General features: G+C 49.6%; 1 protein-coding gene across 10 annotated transcripts in view; it reads right to left on the bottom strand.

Annotated features, from left to right (window-relative positions):
* Positions 1–18,237, bottom strand: part of PRRC2B (proline rich coiled-coil 2B) — a 59,456-nt gene that overhangs the window by 29,138 nt on the left and 12,081 nt on the right. For 8 of the 10 annotated variants that reach the window (XM_014603782.3, XM_014603783.3, XM_014603786.3 and 5 more), the window contains exons 2-12: positions 13,380–13,547; positions 11,884–12,061; positions 11,558–11,660; positions 10,519–10,591; positions 5,747–5,890; positions 4,791–5,032; positions 3,622–3,743; positions 2,976–3,118; positions 2,324–2,414; positions 1,639–1,831; positions 726–1,041 (exon numbers count right to left, since the gene is read on the bottom strand). In XM_014603782.3, coding sequence (XP_014459268.2) covers positions 726–1,041; positions 1,639–1,831; positions 2,324–2,414; positions 2,976–3,118; positions 3,622–3,743; positions 4,791–5,032; positions 5,747–5,890; positions 10,519–10,591; positions 11,558–11,660; positions 11,884–12,061; positions 13,380–13,494 — 1,720 coding nt within the window. In that variant the 5' untranslated portion in view covers positions 13,495–13,547. Of the gene's footprint in view, positions 1–725; positions 1,042–1,638; positions 1,832–2,323; positions 2,415–2,975; positions 3,119–3,621; positions 3,744–4,790; positions 5,033–5,746; positions 5,891–10,518; positions 10,592–11,557; positions 11,661–11,883; positions 12,062–12,296; positions 12,367–13,379; positions 13,548–18,237 lie in introns of those variants that run through there. The other 2 variants (XM_019475716.2, XM_019475714.2) reach the window with 2 other exon arrangements.

Below are 18,237 nucleotides of genomic sequence, written 5' to 3'. Positions count from 1 at the left end.
ACAGATGGATTCAGTTGTGCTATGCACGGGGCTTGAGCACATTATAAACCCTCTCTCCAGTCACCTGCAAGGACATTTCATAGATAAGCTGCTGGTTCACTGAGACTATGCTACTTAAGGGAATTCCAGTCCACGATCCTCCTCATACTCCGCTACACAGGCAAAATTTCAGCCACTAACTCCTCTGCCTCGCTTTGACAGTTTTAAGGATCCCTCTGTTTTCTTAACTACAAACCCCTCCAGGTGAGACCTTCCACTGCCACCAACATCCTTCCAACCGAGGAAAACTGGCCACAGATCCATTTGGCCAAAGGAGTTGCTTCAATGACAGTGCAAGTCTCCTTTTGTCTTTTTAGTACCCCTGACCCTGTGGCCAGGGCCATGCTGGCATAGGTCCCCAGGCCATTCCACTGCCTAGCTCTAATCCTACTTGATAGAGCAACAGGTTGAACACTCTGGACAGCTGATTCTTAATACAGGCAAGGGAACTGGAGTGACAGGGCTTTTTCTAAGCAATTTTAATAAAGGCAGAGCTCCTTTAAAAAGGCCTTGCTTTAGTGACCCCAAAATGTTCTTCAGGAAACCAGAAATAATTGATTTGTCTGATGCAACTCAAATAAGTCCATGATGGTTTTCTATGTCCTTTCAGGTCCATGCACCCTGCCTCTGCTAAAAGCAATCATCACAGCCGCTGTTCTGACACAAGGCTGATCAGATGCCAGTACCTCTTCGGAAGGCGTGGCTGTTCTCCTGAACTGTGGCCTTTTCCGTGGTGGGGGTTTTCAGCTCTTCATTCTCCACGTGTTTCTGGGCCTCTCCTGTTTTCTGAGCCAGCTTGCACTTCTGATCCAGTTGCTTGAGTTTGGCAGCACAAGCTGCCAGACGTTCCTCTCTGGCTCGCCGCTCTTCCTCCTCCCGTCGCCGCCTGGCTCGCTCCACAGCCTCAGAGATCTCCGAGTGGATAAACTTCTGCCTCAGGGGCACCTTCTCCTCTTTCTCTTCCAGGGACTGCTGTCTGAGGACACTGCCCACTGGGGGCTTCTGCCAGAGACAAGAGCATCCTGGTGAGGGTCAGCCAAACACTCCACTCTCCTGCAGCTGTTTCTTTTCATCTCACACAAGGCAGAACCCCCAAACCTTCCCTCCCCAAGCAAGCCTCTCCCTAGCTGCAAATAATCCCATAGCCCCATCACACTTGAGAAACTTCTGAAAGTCCCCCAGACCCTAACCCCTGCTCTCCAATCACTGCAGCACATCAGCAATGGGGATGGCACCACTAACTGCATGGGCAAGAAAACCTGGGGTGTCACTGTAATGCTCTAGTCCAGCTTTGATTCTCTCCCCCCCCAGCCCCGCTCTGGTGGGAATGTTCCCAGCACTACAGAGGTTCCTGGGCAGCATGGGGAGGACTGTGCAAAATATAGCCCTGCCCCAGCATCAGCAGGCTCAAAGGAGACCCTCCCCTACTGTTAGTTCCCTCAGTTATTCCTGCGTTGCTCAGACATCCATATGCTATGGAGGCTGCCTAGAACTAGACTCCCTGTTGGGTTTAAATCCCAACATGGGTCTGTGGGAGGGTCGCTGTAAGCTTCTTGGGGCCTGAGTCAGTTAGGGAAGGGCAGGGGGTGGTCAGCGTACCTGATATTCTGATGTAGAGGTCCAGCCATTGAGCTTCCTTGGAGGCTGCGGGGGGTCCTGCACTTTGCGGACACCCCGGGACAAGCCCACTGAATCCGCCCAGTTCTTCCCTTCCTCCAGGGGGTGTTTGACATCTGCGCTGTCTGCGGAGCTCAGGGACAGCTGCCGCTGCCTTCTGGGGTCCCAGCTATTCCTGCCACACAGATGCTGTTGCTATTACACTTCCAACTCGCTTCAACACACATTCCCAACCCTACCCATCGAGTCGCAAGGCAGGAGACAGCCTTCTAAACCAACATGGAGAAAAAAGATGCACAACAGATGTTTTGCCCATATATCATGCTTTTCACCCACATCTCAAGATACTTTGTGAAGTTGCTGAAGCATCAGCAATGCTGTTTCACAAGCGGAGAGAAAGCAGCTCACTGGAGGCTGCATGGCTGACAAGTGGCAGAGCCAGGAATGGAACCCAGCTTTCCTGACTCCCAATCCCAACACCCTTTCAACATCACCCTGCTACCACAACTCATGGGATCTGAGTTTCTGGCATAAGCTGAGAGGGGCAAGTCTCATTTCCAGATACCCAGATAATACTTTAAAGAAATCCATTTAAACAAATCAACAGTGTAATAATGTTTAAGCTTGGGAGGGTGAATGTGGCACCAAGGGAATCGCACACTCTTACCATTTCTGTCTTCCATCTTTAAGATTTTCCTCCTCTTCCTCATCTTCACTGAACTTCAGTTTCTCGGAGTAGTCCACTTCATCATGAATGCCTGAGATCGGGGCCATGGGCAGGGGGTGTATCAAAAAAAGAAAGAAAGAAAGGAAAAGGGTCCCGTCATGTTCTGAAAAGCATTTTCTATAGCCATAAACCAGAAAGCCGAGTCAGAACCATTAGGACAATTGAAAGCAAGTGGTATAAGCCTCACAGCGCATCTCACCAGCAGGGCTGATTTTACAAGACCAGTAATACATCATGCAGGTAAACAGAGGCAGCAAACTGAGAGATGATGGGTCTCATGAGATTTCACACAACCTCCCCCTCTTCCCAGAAGGGGAACACACTGCACCATCTCTGCTACTCAGTGTTATCAGCTCTTAGGAGTCCTCAGATCCGGTTCCTTGAGTACGGAAGAGTGGAAGGATCAGAAGGATCTATTGTACCATCATTTCCACCGAGAGCAGCTGTCCAACAGCCCATGACACCCTCTTCCCACTTCAGGTAGAAGGACTGAGCTTCCAAAACAACGTGGCTCTTTGGGACAGGAGGAGGAACCTATCTGCTCCTTGAGTAGTCACTGTCACCTTATCGCTAGGGGTCTGTGGCACATTACCTGCCCAGCCATCATCTGCATCATTATCAAGGTCATCCAGACCCTTCAGGTTTTCTGCATTGATAATGGTGGGCCGGGGGGCCCGCTCTGCTTGCTGCCGAAGTGGACGAGTTGGACGAGACATCCCAAGTCTGTTCTCTTTCCTGCAGAGATAGAAACAAGATAATGCTGCAGGCACCAGTTAAAGGGAGAAGAGCTCACTAGGTGGAGAATAAAAATGTCTTGAGCTTGCACACCAGTTTCGGCTACATTTGTAGCATACATTTATATTATACAGTCAAGCTACAAATATCTATTTTTGCATATACAACCCTCCTTCTCCTGCCCTCCACAACTATTAAGGGAGTCGCCAGTGTTGCTCCCTGGCACCTAGAGGTTGTGAGTGCTTTTGTTCTCGACTAGGCTGGGGAAGGATTCCTTCCAAACTCTACCTGCTCCTGCAGCAACAGGCAGCGCTCTCTCCCCTCCTATCTCTGCAATGCTCCCAGACCTTGTTGCAAAAGCAGCAACACACTGAAGCGTGACATGAAGCCAGTCCCATCCCCACTCCCAAGCAATGGACAACTTTATCCACTGGCCCCGCTTCTTCATTAGGGTTTCTGTCCTTCACTGGTCTCTCCAAGCTGGTGACTCACGGTGGCCGTACCCGTCTTGGTCGTTCATCTGGTATTGTCTGAAAGGGACACGGGGCTCAAGTCGAAGCTGAGGGAGAGGGAAAGACCCACGGTCCAGCGAGGCAGGGGTCTCAGGTGGTTGTTGTGGACACATCTGAAGCGAGACAATGGTGAACATAAAGCTTTTCTTTGCCATGGACTGTAATACCCAGGCAGCACAAACAAAGATGTTTCAGTGCTGAGGTTGGGAAGGGAAGGACAGTTTCATAAGCACTGGGTAAGCATGCTTGGAGTCCTCCCAGACGCCCTGCCTGAAGCACCAGCTGAGGCAGCAACATGTTCTTGGGGTTAGGGATGCACCTCTCATGTCTGATCAAGGTTGCACTAATGCTGGCAAACGAGGGCAGAGAAACAGGCAAGATGGGCAGCACGGGACAGGAGGCGGGTATCCCAGTGGTCCCTGACTACAGAAAAAAGCAACCAAAATGATCAGGGGCATGGACCAGCTGCTATATCAGGACAGACTGCATAGGTTAGGACTCAATTTTGGAAAGAAGGCTGAGGGGAGATATAACTGAGGTTTATAAAATCATGAAGGATGTGGACCAAGCAAATAGGGAACTGTTGTTCACTAAAACCCAAAATACTAGAACTAGAAGGCAAGCACTGAAATTAGTAGGTGACAAGTTTAAAACTAACAGAAGAAAGTTCTTTAAGCAATGCATAGTTAACTTGTGGAATTCACTGCCACAGGAGGTGGTGGAGGCACATATGAGAGCCAGGTTCAAAAAGAGACTGGATACATTCATGGAAGATATATCTATCAATGGCAATTGTACAGAATGCTTGGAGATGTTTCCTCTGCCATCTCTCAACCTATAACAGTTGATGCCAGAGAGCGTACTGAATAGAGAGCAGAGTAAATCACTCTAGAGGTATCTGGTTCAATGCTCCCCCTCTATAGTATCCACCCCTGCCACTGACACAGATAGAATGCAGGGCTAGATGGACCATTGGTCTGACCCAGTATCACACTTATATTCTTCTGAGTAACCACCGCCAGAAATCAGTGAGGGGGCTCCTGAAGTCAGATGCAACTTCTTCACCCCACAGGCACCCTCTTACTTCACTGGGCTGCACTATGACACCTTAGGACAAGCGAGAAATTAAAAGGCAGCTTACGGGGGGCAGAGGGACTTACAAAAGCAGGTAGCATGTCATGGTATGTAGGTGGCTGGTACACATTTCCCATGAACTGTGATGCCCCTTTACGGACAGGCTGAGCTGGGCGGAGAGAGGGCTCCTTAGGATCGCTGGCACTCGCTGAGGAGGGGGCTCCATCTCCGGTACTAGAGGTCTTGCTGCCCGGCTCAGCAGGGGAGGCGGTCAGAGACGTGGCAGAGGTAATGTTCCTCCCACCGCCCTCCCTCCAACTAGTGACATCTGAAAAGGAAATGACACAGGCGCATGCGCACATGTGAAGGCCACCAAGCAGAGAGAGCCCAGGGTCAGAGACAACTGGTGGTTTGGTAATTCCAGTAGGAGAAGGAAATAAAAATAAATAAAAGACTTCCCTCATCATACAAGGGACAGAGCATCATCTGCTATTGGGGAACTACTGCAACCGTTCAAGTCCACACATGCATACGCTCAAAGGAGCCCCAGTCCCAACTTACCAGTCCTTGTATCCTCATAGTGTGTATGCCCACATCATGCAGGGGTAAGCAATCACTTCAGCCACAGACAACTGCCCCTCGCGAGCCAGAATGATGCCACCACCCCCTTGCATTTGTGACCCAGGCAGAGAGGAGACCCGTTCTCCAGCAGAAATGAGTCAGCCCATTTACCCACTGCATTGTGCTCTTCCCCCCTTCCATCCTGCAAACAGCAAGACTTAAGCAACAAGCAGGCAGGTGACAGTAAATATTTAGTTGCCTGCAATGCAGAAGTCAGGTGCCCAATGTTAGCAGCGAGCCGGGTTCCACGGTCATTGGCCAAACCAGAGTGTATGCAGAGGCTTGTTGGAGGAGTGACAGAGGATGGAGGGTGGGCATCCAAGACTACTGCAGACAAATGGGATGGCCATTTCCCTCCCCTGAGAAAGGCATCTAGGGAGTTACATGGGGTTGGCAGGAAAAGAAGCTGCCATGGACTTACTCTGGGGGCGGAGGCTTGGTCCTGGCCCATACGACAGATCTAAGGCGCCCTTTTCTTTGCCAACCTTGTCCTGCTCGCCTGCTGCTTTCAGCGTCGGAAATTCCTCGGGAGAGAAGGATAACAGTCGGCTTGAGGCCCTTGAACCTGCCAAAGAGACAAGGGCATGACTGACTGTAAGACTGCTTTGACTTGCAGTAACCCTGCCCAGCTTGGAATCACAGCAGAAAGTTTCCCTGCAGTAATCTTGATCTCTAGCATATTCACCCCCCAGACTGCTGCCTTCCTGGCATTTGCTAACAGCTCAGTATGCAGCAGATGCAGGATGTTCACTACCACAGCACGTGACTCCACTGAAGTAACTCAGCCACTCTTCACACAGAGGCAGAGTTTCATTTGGTTGGCCGTAGGAATTTAAGGCATATGGTTTTGCAGCTCTTAAATATTTCTGGACAGTCCATTTACTCAGACCAAATTGACAAGACAACTCTGCAAGCCAGCTTATAAATAATACCCACATATCAAGCACTTGACATCTCCATTCAAACTCTTCTACCTCTGATATTCCTCCACTGGAGAGTTACATTTTTATGCTCCCAGCAATGTCCTCCATGAAAAGTTGTAGATAAGCGCACTGTGGCATGTGCGCTGCACCCCTTCCACTGCATTTTAATAGCACAGATCACTGTCCAAAAGCTGGCCAGTTCATTTGCCCTCCCTGGTAAGCTGTTCTGGTGAATTATTAGCTATGGGAGAATGAAACACAAAGCAATTCATCCTGGACTCATCAGCCAGATGACAATGAATGGAAGGAGCCTGCCCACCACCACGCAGGAAGAATCCAAAATGATTATGCAGAAAGAGGCATTTTAAAACCAGTGCAAAGCTGGGGAAAGCATGCCCTGCTTTGATAACCATTTCCAGGTGCCAGGAGAAGAATAGCCAAATAAAAAGTACAGTTGATGGTTGTTTGTTCCACAGAACACAAGTGATTAATAAAGACATAGAAGGAAAGTCTAATTTACTGTTTGTCATTTCTGCACTGGAGAGCAAAGCATGACTAGTTTATTTTAGCTAGTTTTGTTTGCAGGAATTCACCTTCCTCCATGCTGTTTGTTGTTTCTTTTTATTAACTGGAAACACAAAAAGAAAAGCCAATTGACCCATCATTTTAACTGTGCTTTATTTAGAAATATTTACATGTAAAACTCATTTTGATCAGCTTTGGTAGACAATCCTTATTAAAAAAAAGACAGACTGACTGACTACCCACGTTGAGAACTGTGACCTGCTCACAACTGCCTCTAAATTCAGGAGAGTGTAACAAAAGAAAGGCTATCCTAGATACTCTAGATACTGTTTCACAACACAGGAGCTGCCAAGTCAGGATCCTGGTCCTTTGCTCCATAACTAACAACACTACTTCCCAGATGTCAGCAGCTAGATAAGGGCCAGTACTGCCTGCAGCACTTCTACATCAATATTTTGCAAGTCTAGTGTCTCAAACTCTCTCAGCTGGGACAGATCAAGTGTTTAAAGCATCAGAAATCTTATTTATTCTGCATTACTGGGCTAGCTGTATTTGCAGCAAGAATTTTAATAATATTCATTAGCTATTACAAGACATAGTTGGGCATCTTTGATACTGTCATGTCTTCTAGGACAGATTTATTGCTTAGCAGAGTAGGGAAAAAGAGCCAGCTTTCCTCCATATCTGTAAGGCTGCACTAAAAGGACTGTTTATCTACAGGTGTTAACAACTTGGAGCCTAATTCCCCAGGACACTGCACTGGAACGAGTCCAGAGCAATGTAAACATCTCTCCCTGAATGGTTATTTGAACAGAGGAATACAGGCATCTCACTTTACTCAAATGGCAGTTCATAACTAATTTAGCAGACTATCCTGCCTCAGATATACAGAGATCTCTCCTTCCCCCATATTTGGAAGAGGGAATAGACAAACTGAGCAAAGAAAGAGCAAAAGCCTTAATTTTTGTCACTCTGTAAAAGCACCTGCAGAACATGTGCAAGAAGTAGAAGACCTTGTTAGTCTTCCCAGTCTTATTTCTGTGATTCTCCGATTCAACTATGTTTTAATTAAGTACTTCTGAACCCAGCATGTGGCTCTTCCTTGGCTCCAAGTGCTGTATCTTGACAATGGTTTGATCTGCTTTCCTAGAGGCTGCTCTTAGATCAGGTCTTCAGGAAGGGCTGGGCTGGCCCCCAGATTTCACACCCAGCAAAGAAAGGTCCGTACAGCATTGGCAACCACCTCAGAGAAAGTAGCTGTCCAATAAAGAAAGATCTGTATTTGGGCTAGAAGCCGCCCAAGGCAAGCAGGGGTGTCTGAAGAGGTCACTGAGCCTTGAGAAAACCTCCGTGCCGATCAGGAGAGTCAGTCACTGCATTTCTAGTCCGTTTCCATTTTTTTTGAAACACTGAACTTTCACTTCCTAACCTAGCAGCTCCCAATGTCAACAGCTCAGTGCCACTGCCCTAATGCTATTCTTGCCGCACCTTAAATCAGTGCTTCTTGAAGTGGTGGTCCGCAGACCGATACCAGTCCATGAGCCACCAGTCGCCAGTCTGCAGCGAATTGCCAGGAAAGAAATAAATATATTTTCAGAAGCATAACATTGATATGTTATAGCGCCGCAGTTCGTACGTTCCAACAACAGAGAAAGAAACAGCCGGTCGCGCATCTGTATAGTGCTGTTACACACAGTTGCTGCCACCGGCTGAACAGGGCACCAGTCCCTGGGCTACTGGAAAAAAAATTGCCGGTCCGCCACATCAGATAGTTTGAGAAGAACTGCCTTACATACCAATATTCACCACAACCAGGAATCACGTCCAGGTTCAAAAGAGACAGGCTCCAAATCAGATCAAAGCTCCAAGTCATGGAGCACATTTTTCCGTTTGAAATGTTCAACTGCTTTCAAGTCCCACAGGCAAGCAGCAGCCATTAGCAGTAGAGTCAGCGAGTGGCAGGCTAACAGAAGGAGCCTAACTTTAGTGCAGCTCCCTACACTGAGGCTGCGCTGGCCCAAGGACTATATGGAGACTCATGTATACACGAGGGCTGCACCTATAACTGCTTCATGACACCTCTCCCATATGCTTTAGTCTCCTGGCTTCCTTCTTCCTAAGCTGCTCCTCTAGCATCTCGCTCCCACTCTAGGCTTTGCGTGTTTTCAGCCACCCTTGGGCCTAGGGCACCTGCCTCTTTGTTGGTCCAATGTTTCTCATGCTTGCCTACCATAACTAGAGGTGCAGCAATACATCAGTCCATATCACATCAGCACTGATCAAAGGAAAATTGACTTCATCGGCAATCGGCTTTTTCTTGGTTGATGTGGCTGGCAAGGTTGCCAATAAACGTCTTGTGCAGCCCGGCAGTGTAGAGAGCAGCATCTGCCTGGCAAGTCTGAGGGGAGGAAGGGGCGGGGGCAGATCGAGACCCCGCTGTGGTGAGGGAGGGAGTGGGGCAGGGGCAGGTGCTGCCCAGCCAGGGCAGGGTAGGGCAGAACCAAGGACAGCTCACTGGGGGTGGTTCCCACTGCTGCAGGCACCCCCAGGGGAGGCACGGGGGATACATGCCTCCCTGATTTGTGCATGGAGCAAGGGCAGGCTGCCCACTGCGAGCTCAAGGCCAGGGGCTGCATCAGCTTCTTCCTAGTGGGTGGGCTGGGCTAGGGCTGCACTTGGGGCAGACAGAGGCGGCACTGGGACAAGGGGCTATGGGAAGGGGGCTACAGTGAATTTTGGGGTAGCTGTAAGCCCCCTCACCCGTAACCCTCCCTCCCAGTGCTGCCACCGCTCACCCCACCTGTGCACAGCACTGGCCTAGCCACCCCACTGGGAAGAGGCTGGCAAAGCCACCAGCCTACAGCAGCAGCCCACCTTTATCCCACGCACAGATCCAGGGTGCACGTGCCCCCCATACCTCCTCTGGGGTGTGCACAGCAGCAAGAGCTGCCCCACCCCTGCCCCCCGTGGACAAGCCAGCCACGGCTTTATCCTACACCCCGCCCCACCCTGGCTGTGCAGTGCCTACCCCAGCCCCACTCCCTCCCTCACCTTGGGGGCCTCAATCTGCCCCCCCCCTCCTTCCCCCTTTGGAAAATACCAGTTCTTAGCTTCCACCCAGCTTTTGAGTGAAGAACACGAATAGAGCAGATTTTCTGTTGCAAAGAACTCAGACAACCACTGCTCAGAATGGTTTGTAACACTACAGACTCCGATTTGAAATATCTGGGTTTATCTTGTGAATCATGTTTGCACACCTAACAGCGTGTGTGGGACTCCACAGCACCCTTGAAGAGATCTCAGAATCCTGGTTGAGAATCACTGTCTTAACTCCTCCTCTCCCTTGCTCCCCACAGCACCCATCCCCTCCACCTTTTTACCTCTAGCTCACATCTTGCATGTGTCCGAGTCTGGGTGCGGATACATTAGGCAACTGCCCTTGTGTGAAAGCACTGAGTCAGGACACCACTGATGCCAAAGCAGCCTTGTGTGGGCACACAAGGGGCCATGCACATCTTCCACTGGGCCAAACTGCAGTGTAAATGTATACAGGGAAGTCCATAAACCTCACTTTGCCACCAGGCTGCATGAGGCATCTACAGCCATGCAATGCCTGTGCGGTCACAAGTCTGCCTGCAACTAACCCAGCTTTTAGAGTGGCAATACATCAAGAAGGGGGCCCGACTTGCTTGCATGCACAGTGGAACATGCAAGCACCCCTCCATCATTATTCAGTCATACTCACCACCTTCGTGTCCTGCTGGCTTTCCATTCAGCTGCGCCCATGACTTTGGTCCACCTGGCGCTGAAATTGTACTCTGCAAACCAAGAGAAAAAGACCAGGAGACACTTGTAACGGTCCCTCACCATCTGGATAAAAGCCAAGTAACACTGTACTGCCAGGATCAGCTCCCCAGGTCACCTGTGTGGGACCATAGGTCCCCTTAACTTCCTTGCAGGGGCCATCACTGCCTCTGCAAGTCTCTGTACCAGCACACCAAAAAGGGTGCTGTGAAATGCTCACTCAGACTCCAACATCCCCCAGTACTTTAACCAGATTCCCCAGCTGCCTCCTTAGATTGTTCCTCTCACCCTCTAAAGATCCCTTCTTTGTCAAAAATACTCCCCCTCAGTCCCCAATGTCACCCCACATGCCTGGAAGCCTCTGCTTTTTCTCAGAGGCTGACCAACTGCCTACTCTTCCTGCTCCCTCTGCAAAGTCAAAAGGGCGAGTGCATGCAAAACCATGTGCCATGGGCGAATGCATGCTGCAAAACCATGTGGCTTTCATTAAAAGTCAACGCTCAGATTCAGCAGCAGTCACAGGGTTGGGGCCCTACACTTGCTGGTGGAGTCTTCTCACTTGCCAGCGAATCCTTCAAGCCACGACGCTTGCTATTTGTCACACGCAACCAGATTTCTTCTTAGCAAGCCATATCAAGCCTTTGGCTTACAGCAAGAGCTTGATCTGATGTCACCTCACTCCTTTTGAATGGACCCAAAATGAAAGGGTTTTGCAAGTGCCTTTCCAGCTGTTCAACCCCTGATTTGTAGCTGGGCTCTCCTTGAAGGCTTGAAAGGTACAGAGGTGATGTGACTCAAATATTCATCTAGCAGCAGCACTCATGGCACAGCCACATGGAGTCAAGACACCTTCTTGCAAATAAATGATACAGGCTGTTGATTCGTAGCTGTGAACGGAAATATAGGCAATACAGGAAACCCGCAGGCTGCCCAGGCCTAGGGAAAAACGAGCAGCTGTCACCCACACAGCGCATGCCTACCTCCTGACTGATCGATTGTGTCGGCTTCTGTAAATTGGAGACAGATTTCTGCAAACCCTGCTGCGGCAGCGACTCCTGCGGCTGTGCAGCCGTCGCACTGGAACTGGGGGACAGTACAGAACAGCTAGCATCAGACAGGGAAAAGGAGACAGGTGGTAACCCCAAACACCAGCAGTAGCCCTGTGCACCATGCTCAATGACACAAGAGCTCAGCATCCTCGAAACCCAGTGGCAGCCAAACCCTTCTGGGTTGGCTCCACCAGGAAAGCTCAGCATGACAGAGGACAGCTGCCCAGAGGGCCTGGCACAAGAAGGGCTCCACCTACCTCTTTTGGTCTGGTTGATCCTGCTTGTTTGCCCATCCTGTACCGTCCTTGGGTACGATAATGACGTTGGGGTCGTTTCCTTTGTTCTCAGACTTCAAGCTTGGCAAGTTGGCAGGAGGTGGCATACGCCGGGCAGCAGCAACTTTCCCGAGACTCTGCAAGCCATGTCTAGGAATAACTAGAGGGAGGGACAGCAAGTCACAAGGGGGGAGACCCCACTGACCTCACACACTGCATTCAGTGCCTTACTCCTTGAGCAGTCCCACCAAAAAAATCAAACATGGCCAGTAGCAATGAGTCCCACAGGTTTTAACTAGTGAGAGGGAAGATGGCAGAATCTAACCCTCAAGCAATTACATCACTAGCTGCATCCCAGCTTCTTTTCACTTATGAAACTACTATTTAATACTTACACAGGACCTTTCTTCCCCAAGAACCACTGCAAAGTGGTGGTGGAGTGGCAGTCAGTTGACACACAACCTTCTGAGAGAAGGAAGGACAATTTGGCCAAGGGCATTGAAGCAAACACCTCTCCCTTTACAGAAAGCATCTCAGGATCTCTTGAAACCCGTGCACATCAGACAAGGCCTTGGGTCTTTATTTAGAACCTCCAACCCAAAGGCTCATGCCTAGAAATATGCACTGAACCCTGAGCTTCTCTCTGCCAGCAGGAAGAAGGGCTGAATCAACCTTGCAGGACATTAAATCTATGCTTCTTTTATATCTCCAAACAGTCAGTCAATTCTACCAAAATGACCATCTCCATTTTAGAGCTGGCTGGAGGCACAAAATAGTTACGAAGGGAGCCAAAGTCCATACACCAGGAAAACTGGGAACAGTCCTGGATCAAAGACCCTGCTGCTCTAGTCACTAGGTCACATTTACCAACCTTCCCCCTGTCCATCCTTCCACCCAATACCAAGTCTAGAACCAACCCAAACTACCATTTGACCTCAGTGTTTCTACTTTGGTCTTCATTGCAGAATTAGCACAGGTGTTGCTCCATAACCCACTCCTGTCCACATAAACTTCTGTCCCAAGCTTAGAGACACTTTACACCTTGTCTGCCCTGAGCTAGGAGCTAAAACCCCAGCGAGGCCTTCACTCAAGCTAGCAACCTGCTCACCTTGCAGTGGGAATATGGACTAAGCCCCTTGAACATGGAAAGTCCTCCAATACCTTCCCACAATTCCCATGCATCTAGAAGGTCAGACAAGTTCTGCCACAATTCACTGGGTAGGAATCAGAGCGTGGCACAGCTTAGTGCACCAAAGAACCATGGAATATGACCTCAGACTGCCACGTGGGCGAAAGCAGCACCAGCGAGGACACGGTAAGTCTAGCACGGCTGTGCAATGCAGCAGCTCATTTCCAGGCAAGGTCAACCTGGGTGTTCAGACCCAGGTACCAACCCACCTCCCACCCCTAGCTAACTGCAGCGAAGATTCCCCTTGTGGGAGAAACCTCGGGGCTGACTCGCACCCGGTGCTCCTTACCTGTAGTTCTGATAGCTTCTATTGACTTTCCTTTATACTTATCAAACAGGCTGAGAGTCGAGTACTTGCTTTTCCCATCCTTTCCCTTGGTTATTTGCCCCAAACGATCGGACATTGCGATGAAATGTCATCTAGTAAGGAAATTTCTCTGCGCCGCTCCCGATCTGCCTTTTAAATGAGAGTCAGAGAAATAATGTCATCAGGGTTACTTATCCTTTGATAAATGAACAAGTGCATACTCAGCAAATCTGTGGATGACACCAAGTCGGGTGGACTTGCAAACACTCCAGAGGGTAGAGCTAGGATCCAGGCTGATGAGGAGAGGCTGGAGAAATACTCCATACTCAACCAGATGAAATTCATCAGGGACACATGCAAATCCCTGCTTTTGGGTAAGTGGAAGGATCAAACATACATGACTCCCAGAACAATGGCAGCTAGGACTTCAAGGGGAAACAGGGCAAGTTAAGAGAATTTAACCCTTCACTGGACATAGCTTTAGGCCACTGCAAGGCTTTTGGATTCAAAAGCGCTTTTTATAACAGGTGTGAGGAAGTCAACAAAATCGGCAAAGAACACGGGTGGGAAACCTCACAGTTTGGAATTCAAATAACCAATTGTGTGGAAGATTAAAAAATATCCTATAAGCAACCTGTTTAAAATATATGTACATACTACTCTCTCTTATACTTGAATACACTTAAGGCTAAAAAGCGATATCTGCATCACAATAAAGCCAGCAGGAATTAACATAAGACAGAAGTTAAATGCAAACAACTCCTGGAACCCACTTTTCCCATCACGTGCACATGCCCGCGCCCCGGCCCTGTACCTTCACTACACTCAAGTGCTGCAAAAGATCAAACATTGCTGGTAGGAGAAAAAGGGAAAGGGCAGCTGGGACTGAAGCCCTCTCTCAAAAAATGTCTACTGCCCCAGAAACATCTCAAGCATTGGCGCAGGTAAAGAAAACCAAGGAGGAATGACTATCAGCTTTTCCCTACCAGCCCTGTCTTCCACTTACAGTCGCTGTTTGCCAGACTGGTTGTATTCTGTATTACAGTAGCAAACTACCCAAAATTTACTTCCACTACCAATGCTGTTTGTTTAATTTTTAGCCTAAATTACCTGGGTAATGCCACCTGCCTAACACAGGGCAATATCCAGGCACTTTTGTTTTAGGCTCTTGTACAAGAAAAAGTCACAAAGCTTAGACCGCAAATCCTGCAAAGAAAGTGAAGTGGAAATGTCATTAACCTCCAAACAAAAGAGGAACTGAGCCCAATTCTGTCAGGGATTTGCCCTGGCATCCGTTTTTAAAAACCTCACTGATCTCAGTTGGTTTGCCAAATTTTTAAAAAGTTGTTTCCAAAAATTCCCTTTGAGGCCTACAATAGGACCCGACAGTCACCTGAATATCCATTAGTTCCACTTCCTGGGTGCAACGCCCGGCACTGGCAAAGGGAAGATGCAATAGGCAAGGCTCAGTAGCTCATCCCTTACTTAGTCCCACACAGCTGAAACTATTTCAAACGCGGTCAGAAATCACTTGTTTCAATGGAAACTCGGCTCTAACCACAGGCAACTCCCACTAGCAATCTCTTATCAAACCCCATTTCCAGGTAAGAGATTGATTCATCACACAGTGTCCTCAAGAGCACACACCTGTATAGACACCCGCCCACCCATCCACACGCATGGTGAATTCAGATGGATAACATGCTGCCCTCTGCAAGTAGGCTAGAAAAGCGCATCTCAAGACAGCAGCCGGGAGATCCGTTTCTATCCGACAGCACCGGCACTGCAGGCTGCACACGCTGTGCTGGGAGGTTGAAATCCAGAGCTGGCAGGGGCAAGGAGCTCTGGCGTCAGCACGCTTAGTTCCAAGAAAGTGGGAAGAGTTGCGCACCACTCAGCAAGAACCAGGATGGCCTCAAGGAATTGCTCTGCAGAGTCCCTGGCTATGCTCTCAGCCAGACTGACTGGACTACAAGGCAAGGCCTTGCACAGGCAAATGGGACATGCTTCCTTCAGCCCAGAGGATGCATCTTTGGCCCTTCGTCTGGGTCAATCAGACAGTCGCTGCTCAACAAAAAAAACAACAGTTCTCCCCTTATTTCCTCATTTCCCCTGTATGTTATTAGCAGGATGCATGGCATAAAAGAGGAAGAGAGAATAATGTTGTGATTAGCGCAGAACTTGGCAGGCAGTCGGGTGCTGGACTGGAAACAAGGATCTGTTTGCATTGGCAGAGTGCTGGGGCGCCAGGACTAGGACAGAATCACAGTGGGTGCTAGGCCTCTGGACTGAGGTGCCCTAGCAAAGCCCCACGGGGATCTACAGCTAGCTTGGCACATGTGCTGATAGGAGGGATGGGGATTACAGCATAGCTCTCCGAGGTGGCAACAAGTCAGATAACTCGGTCTCTGGTGAACATCAATCCACCAGGCATTCTTGAGGTACTCACCACCTGCTTTCATGAGCTATAAAACCCTTCCCCGAATCCACCTAAAACAGCAGCAGGCAGTTTGGGAGGGGGCTGCCCAAAAGAAAGCTCCCGTGTTCCTGAAAGGCGGCATGCAAACACATATTGGTGCAGACACCCTGGCAACACGTTATGTAACTGCGCCTTCGCTGCCTCTCAATTGCCTCTTGCACTGTTAAAAGCCTGAAGGAGGAACAAACAAATCACTTCAGAACAGAGAACCGGGGCGCAGGGAATGAGCCATCTGCCACCCTGGGATGACCCTGACTGCAGGCCGGACAAGCGAATCTCGCTGCAGGCTTGGAGATCTACCCCCCATCCCTTTTTTTGTAAAAAGCTAAGCACGTGATCCCCAGGATTCTGCAGAGAAGAGAAACTGAGGCCACCCGGAGTCCAGCATCCCAACGCACTGGCCCTGGCTGCAACCACTGCCCACGCCGTCTCCCCATATTAATGCAACTCCCATGTGGCAGACCGGATGCTGCTCTGAGCCGCAGCCTTTGATGTGCTGACTGCCTAGCATTCAGGTTGAAGCAAAAGGTGAAACGCGGGCCCTCCTCACTCCGTGTCTCCGTAAAGGCTTCTAAAGCAGAGGATCCACCACCTGGCCTACCCCACTCTTACACAGCTACCTGGGTCAAGTTTCAAAGCTATCACTCCAGAAGCAGCCCCGAGACAGCTCTATTTTGCTGCCAGACTCAGGATCCAGGTGGGCACCTTTAAAAAGATTTTGTACTCTGCTGCATCAATAAAAGCCAAACCCAGGAAGGACCGAGTTTCCCCTTCCCCCAAGTCTGCGAGAACAACTGCTGCAGCTGGCTGGCACCTGCAAGCTGCTGGACTGCAGGCCTTTTCCTCTGGCTGCTGGCTGGGGCCGTTCATCTAGTGTGCAGCAGGTACAATGAATTGAAGCTACCAAACATCCAAGCCTCCCTGCTCTCTTCCTCAAGGTCACAGATAGGAGACCTCCCTCCCTGGATGGCCCTGCTCAGATACTCCCTAGCACTGAAGTCAGGAACCAGGCGGCATTATCTCTGTCCTTGTCTGAACCATCATGGAGATGGTCTGGGCAGTGCCTGGCATGATGTGTACCAGGGCACAGATGCTACCTACCTTTTGTGGAGCTAAGCACACTGTAAGCCACTCAAGTAATGCTGCTTTAAACCTTAGAGCATGCAAGGCTCCTCAGTGGAGATGGGGACCCCCAAATTTGAGATGCTTGCCATGAAAAGAGCCAGCAGCACAGTGCTTGAACCTCTGGTCTGCAAATAAAGCCAGTTATGGAGACTCCTGCACAGACAGAGACTGTCGGCTGGGCTCCTAGTGAGCTTCTGGGTCAGGGACCTTCGTGAGGCCTCCACAGTACGTGAATATCTTGAAAGCTGGCCAGCCCTAACTGTGCAGGGCAAACCGATTTATGAAAGATAACAGGCACAGGAAGGAATCGTTTCAGCTTCGCACACATGATGCTGAGTGTCACCAAACAAAACTGTTACTGATATGAAAGACAGGGGCATCAGCGTGGACATGGCAGAGAAAACCTCGCATCAGGTTACAGCAGCAGTTGCAAAAGCAAGCTGAAAAGGAGGGCACACGAGGGATGAGAGAGAAAGGGACTGCCATCTTGTCCTGCTTGAAGGTGGCATTTTGCATTCAGCATTAAAAAATTCACAGGGCATGATATTTGTAGGGTTTATTTTTTCCTGAAGAAGTGTATGCAATCTACCTCGGATGGAAATCGGTCAGTTTGACTTGGCTGTCACGTGCTGGGTTTTGAAAAAAATAAACCCTGCACAGCTATGAGAAAAAAAAAAAAAAAGGATCAGAGTTTGCTCTGGAGTGGCTGTGAAACAACTAGTAGTTATTAAAAGAAAACTCTCTAGCAGGCAAGGTCCTTTTCCACCAGGACACTGAATAACTGAGGGTCTCCCCGTCAGCAGGATGATGTGCATCCTCTCTCCTCTGAGACTCTCCCAAGGGTGCCCCTGTCTCCAAATGGGTGCCCTCTGGGATGAAGACTACTGGCTGCCTTGTGTTATACCACCATTGCTTCCCTGCACCCCAAGCACTTCCTAGCCTCTTGAAGAGCAAATATGTAGGCCTGGTAAAAAAGATGCCCAGACCCAGCTGGCAAGGCATGAGGCCACCAGAAAAAAGAGCTCAGTCAAGGAAGGAAGAAGTCAAGCTCCAAGGAAGATGGGGTACAGAACAAGTTGGGAAAAGCCATGAGGAGCACGACTAGGAAGGACCCAGGTGAGGGGAAAGTAGCCGTGAGCATTGCAGCGAACTGTCTGAACCACCTCGGTGCGGTTGGTACAGCTGATGAGAAGGCCTGAAGATGCTCGGTGCCTGGCATTTCACCCTTCTGGGCTC

This window comes from Alligator mississippiensis, chromosome 12 (genome assembly GCF_030867095.1).
Source record: "Alligator mississippiensis isolate rAllMis1 chromosome 12, rAllMis1, whole genome shotgun sequence".
Lineage (NCBI taxonomy): Eukaryota > Metazoa > Chordata > Crocodylia > Alligatoridae > Alligator > Alligator mississippiensis.
The sequence above is the reverse complement of the archived record's forward strand: the minus strand, read 5'-3'. Positions and strand labels throughout refer to the sequence as shown.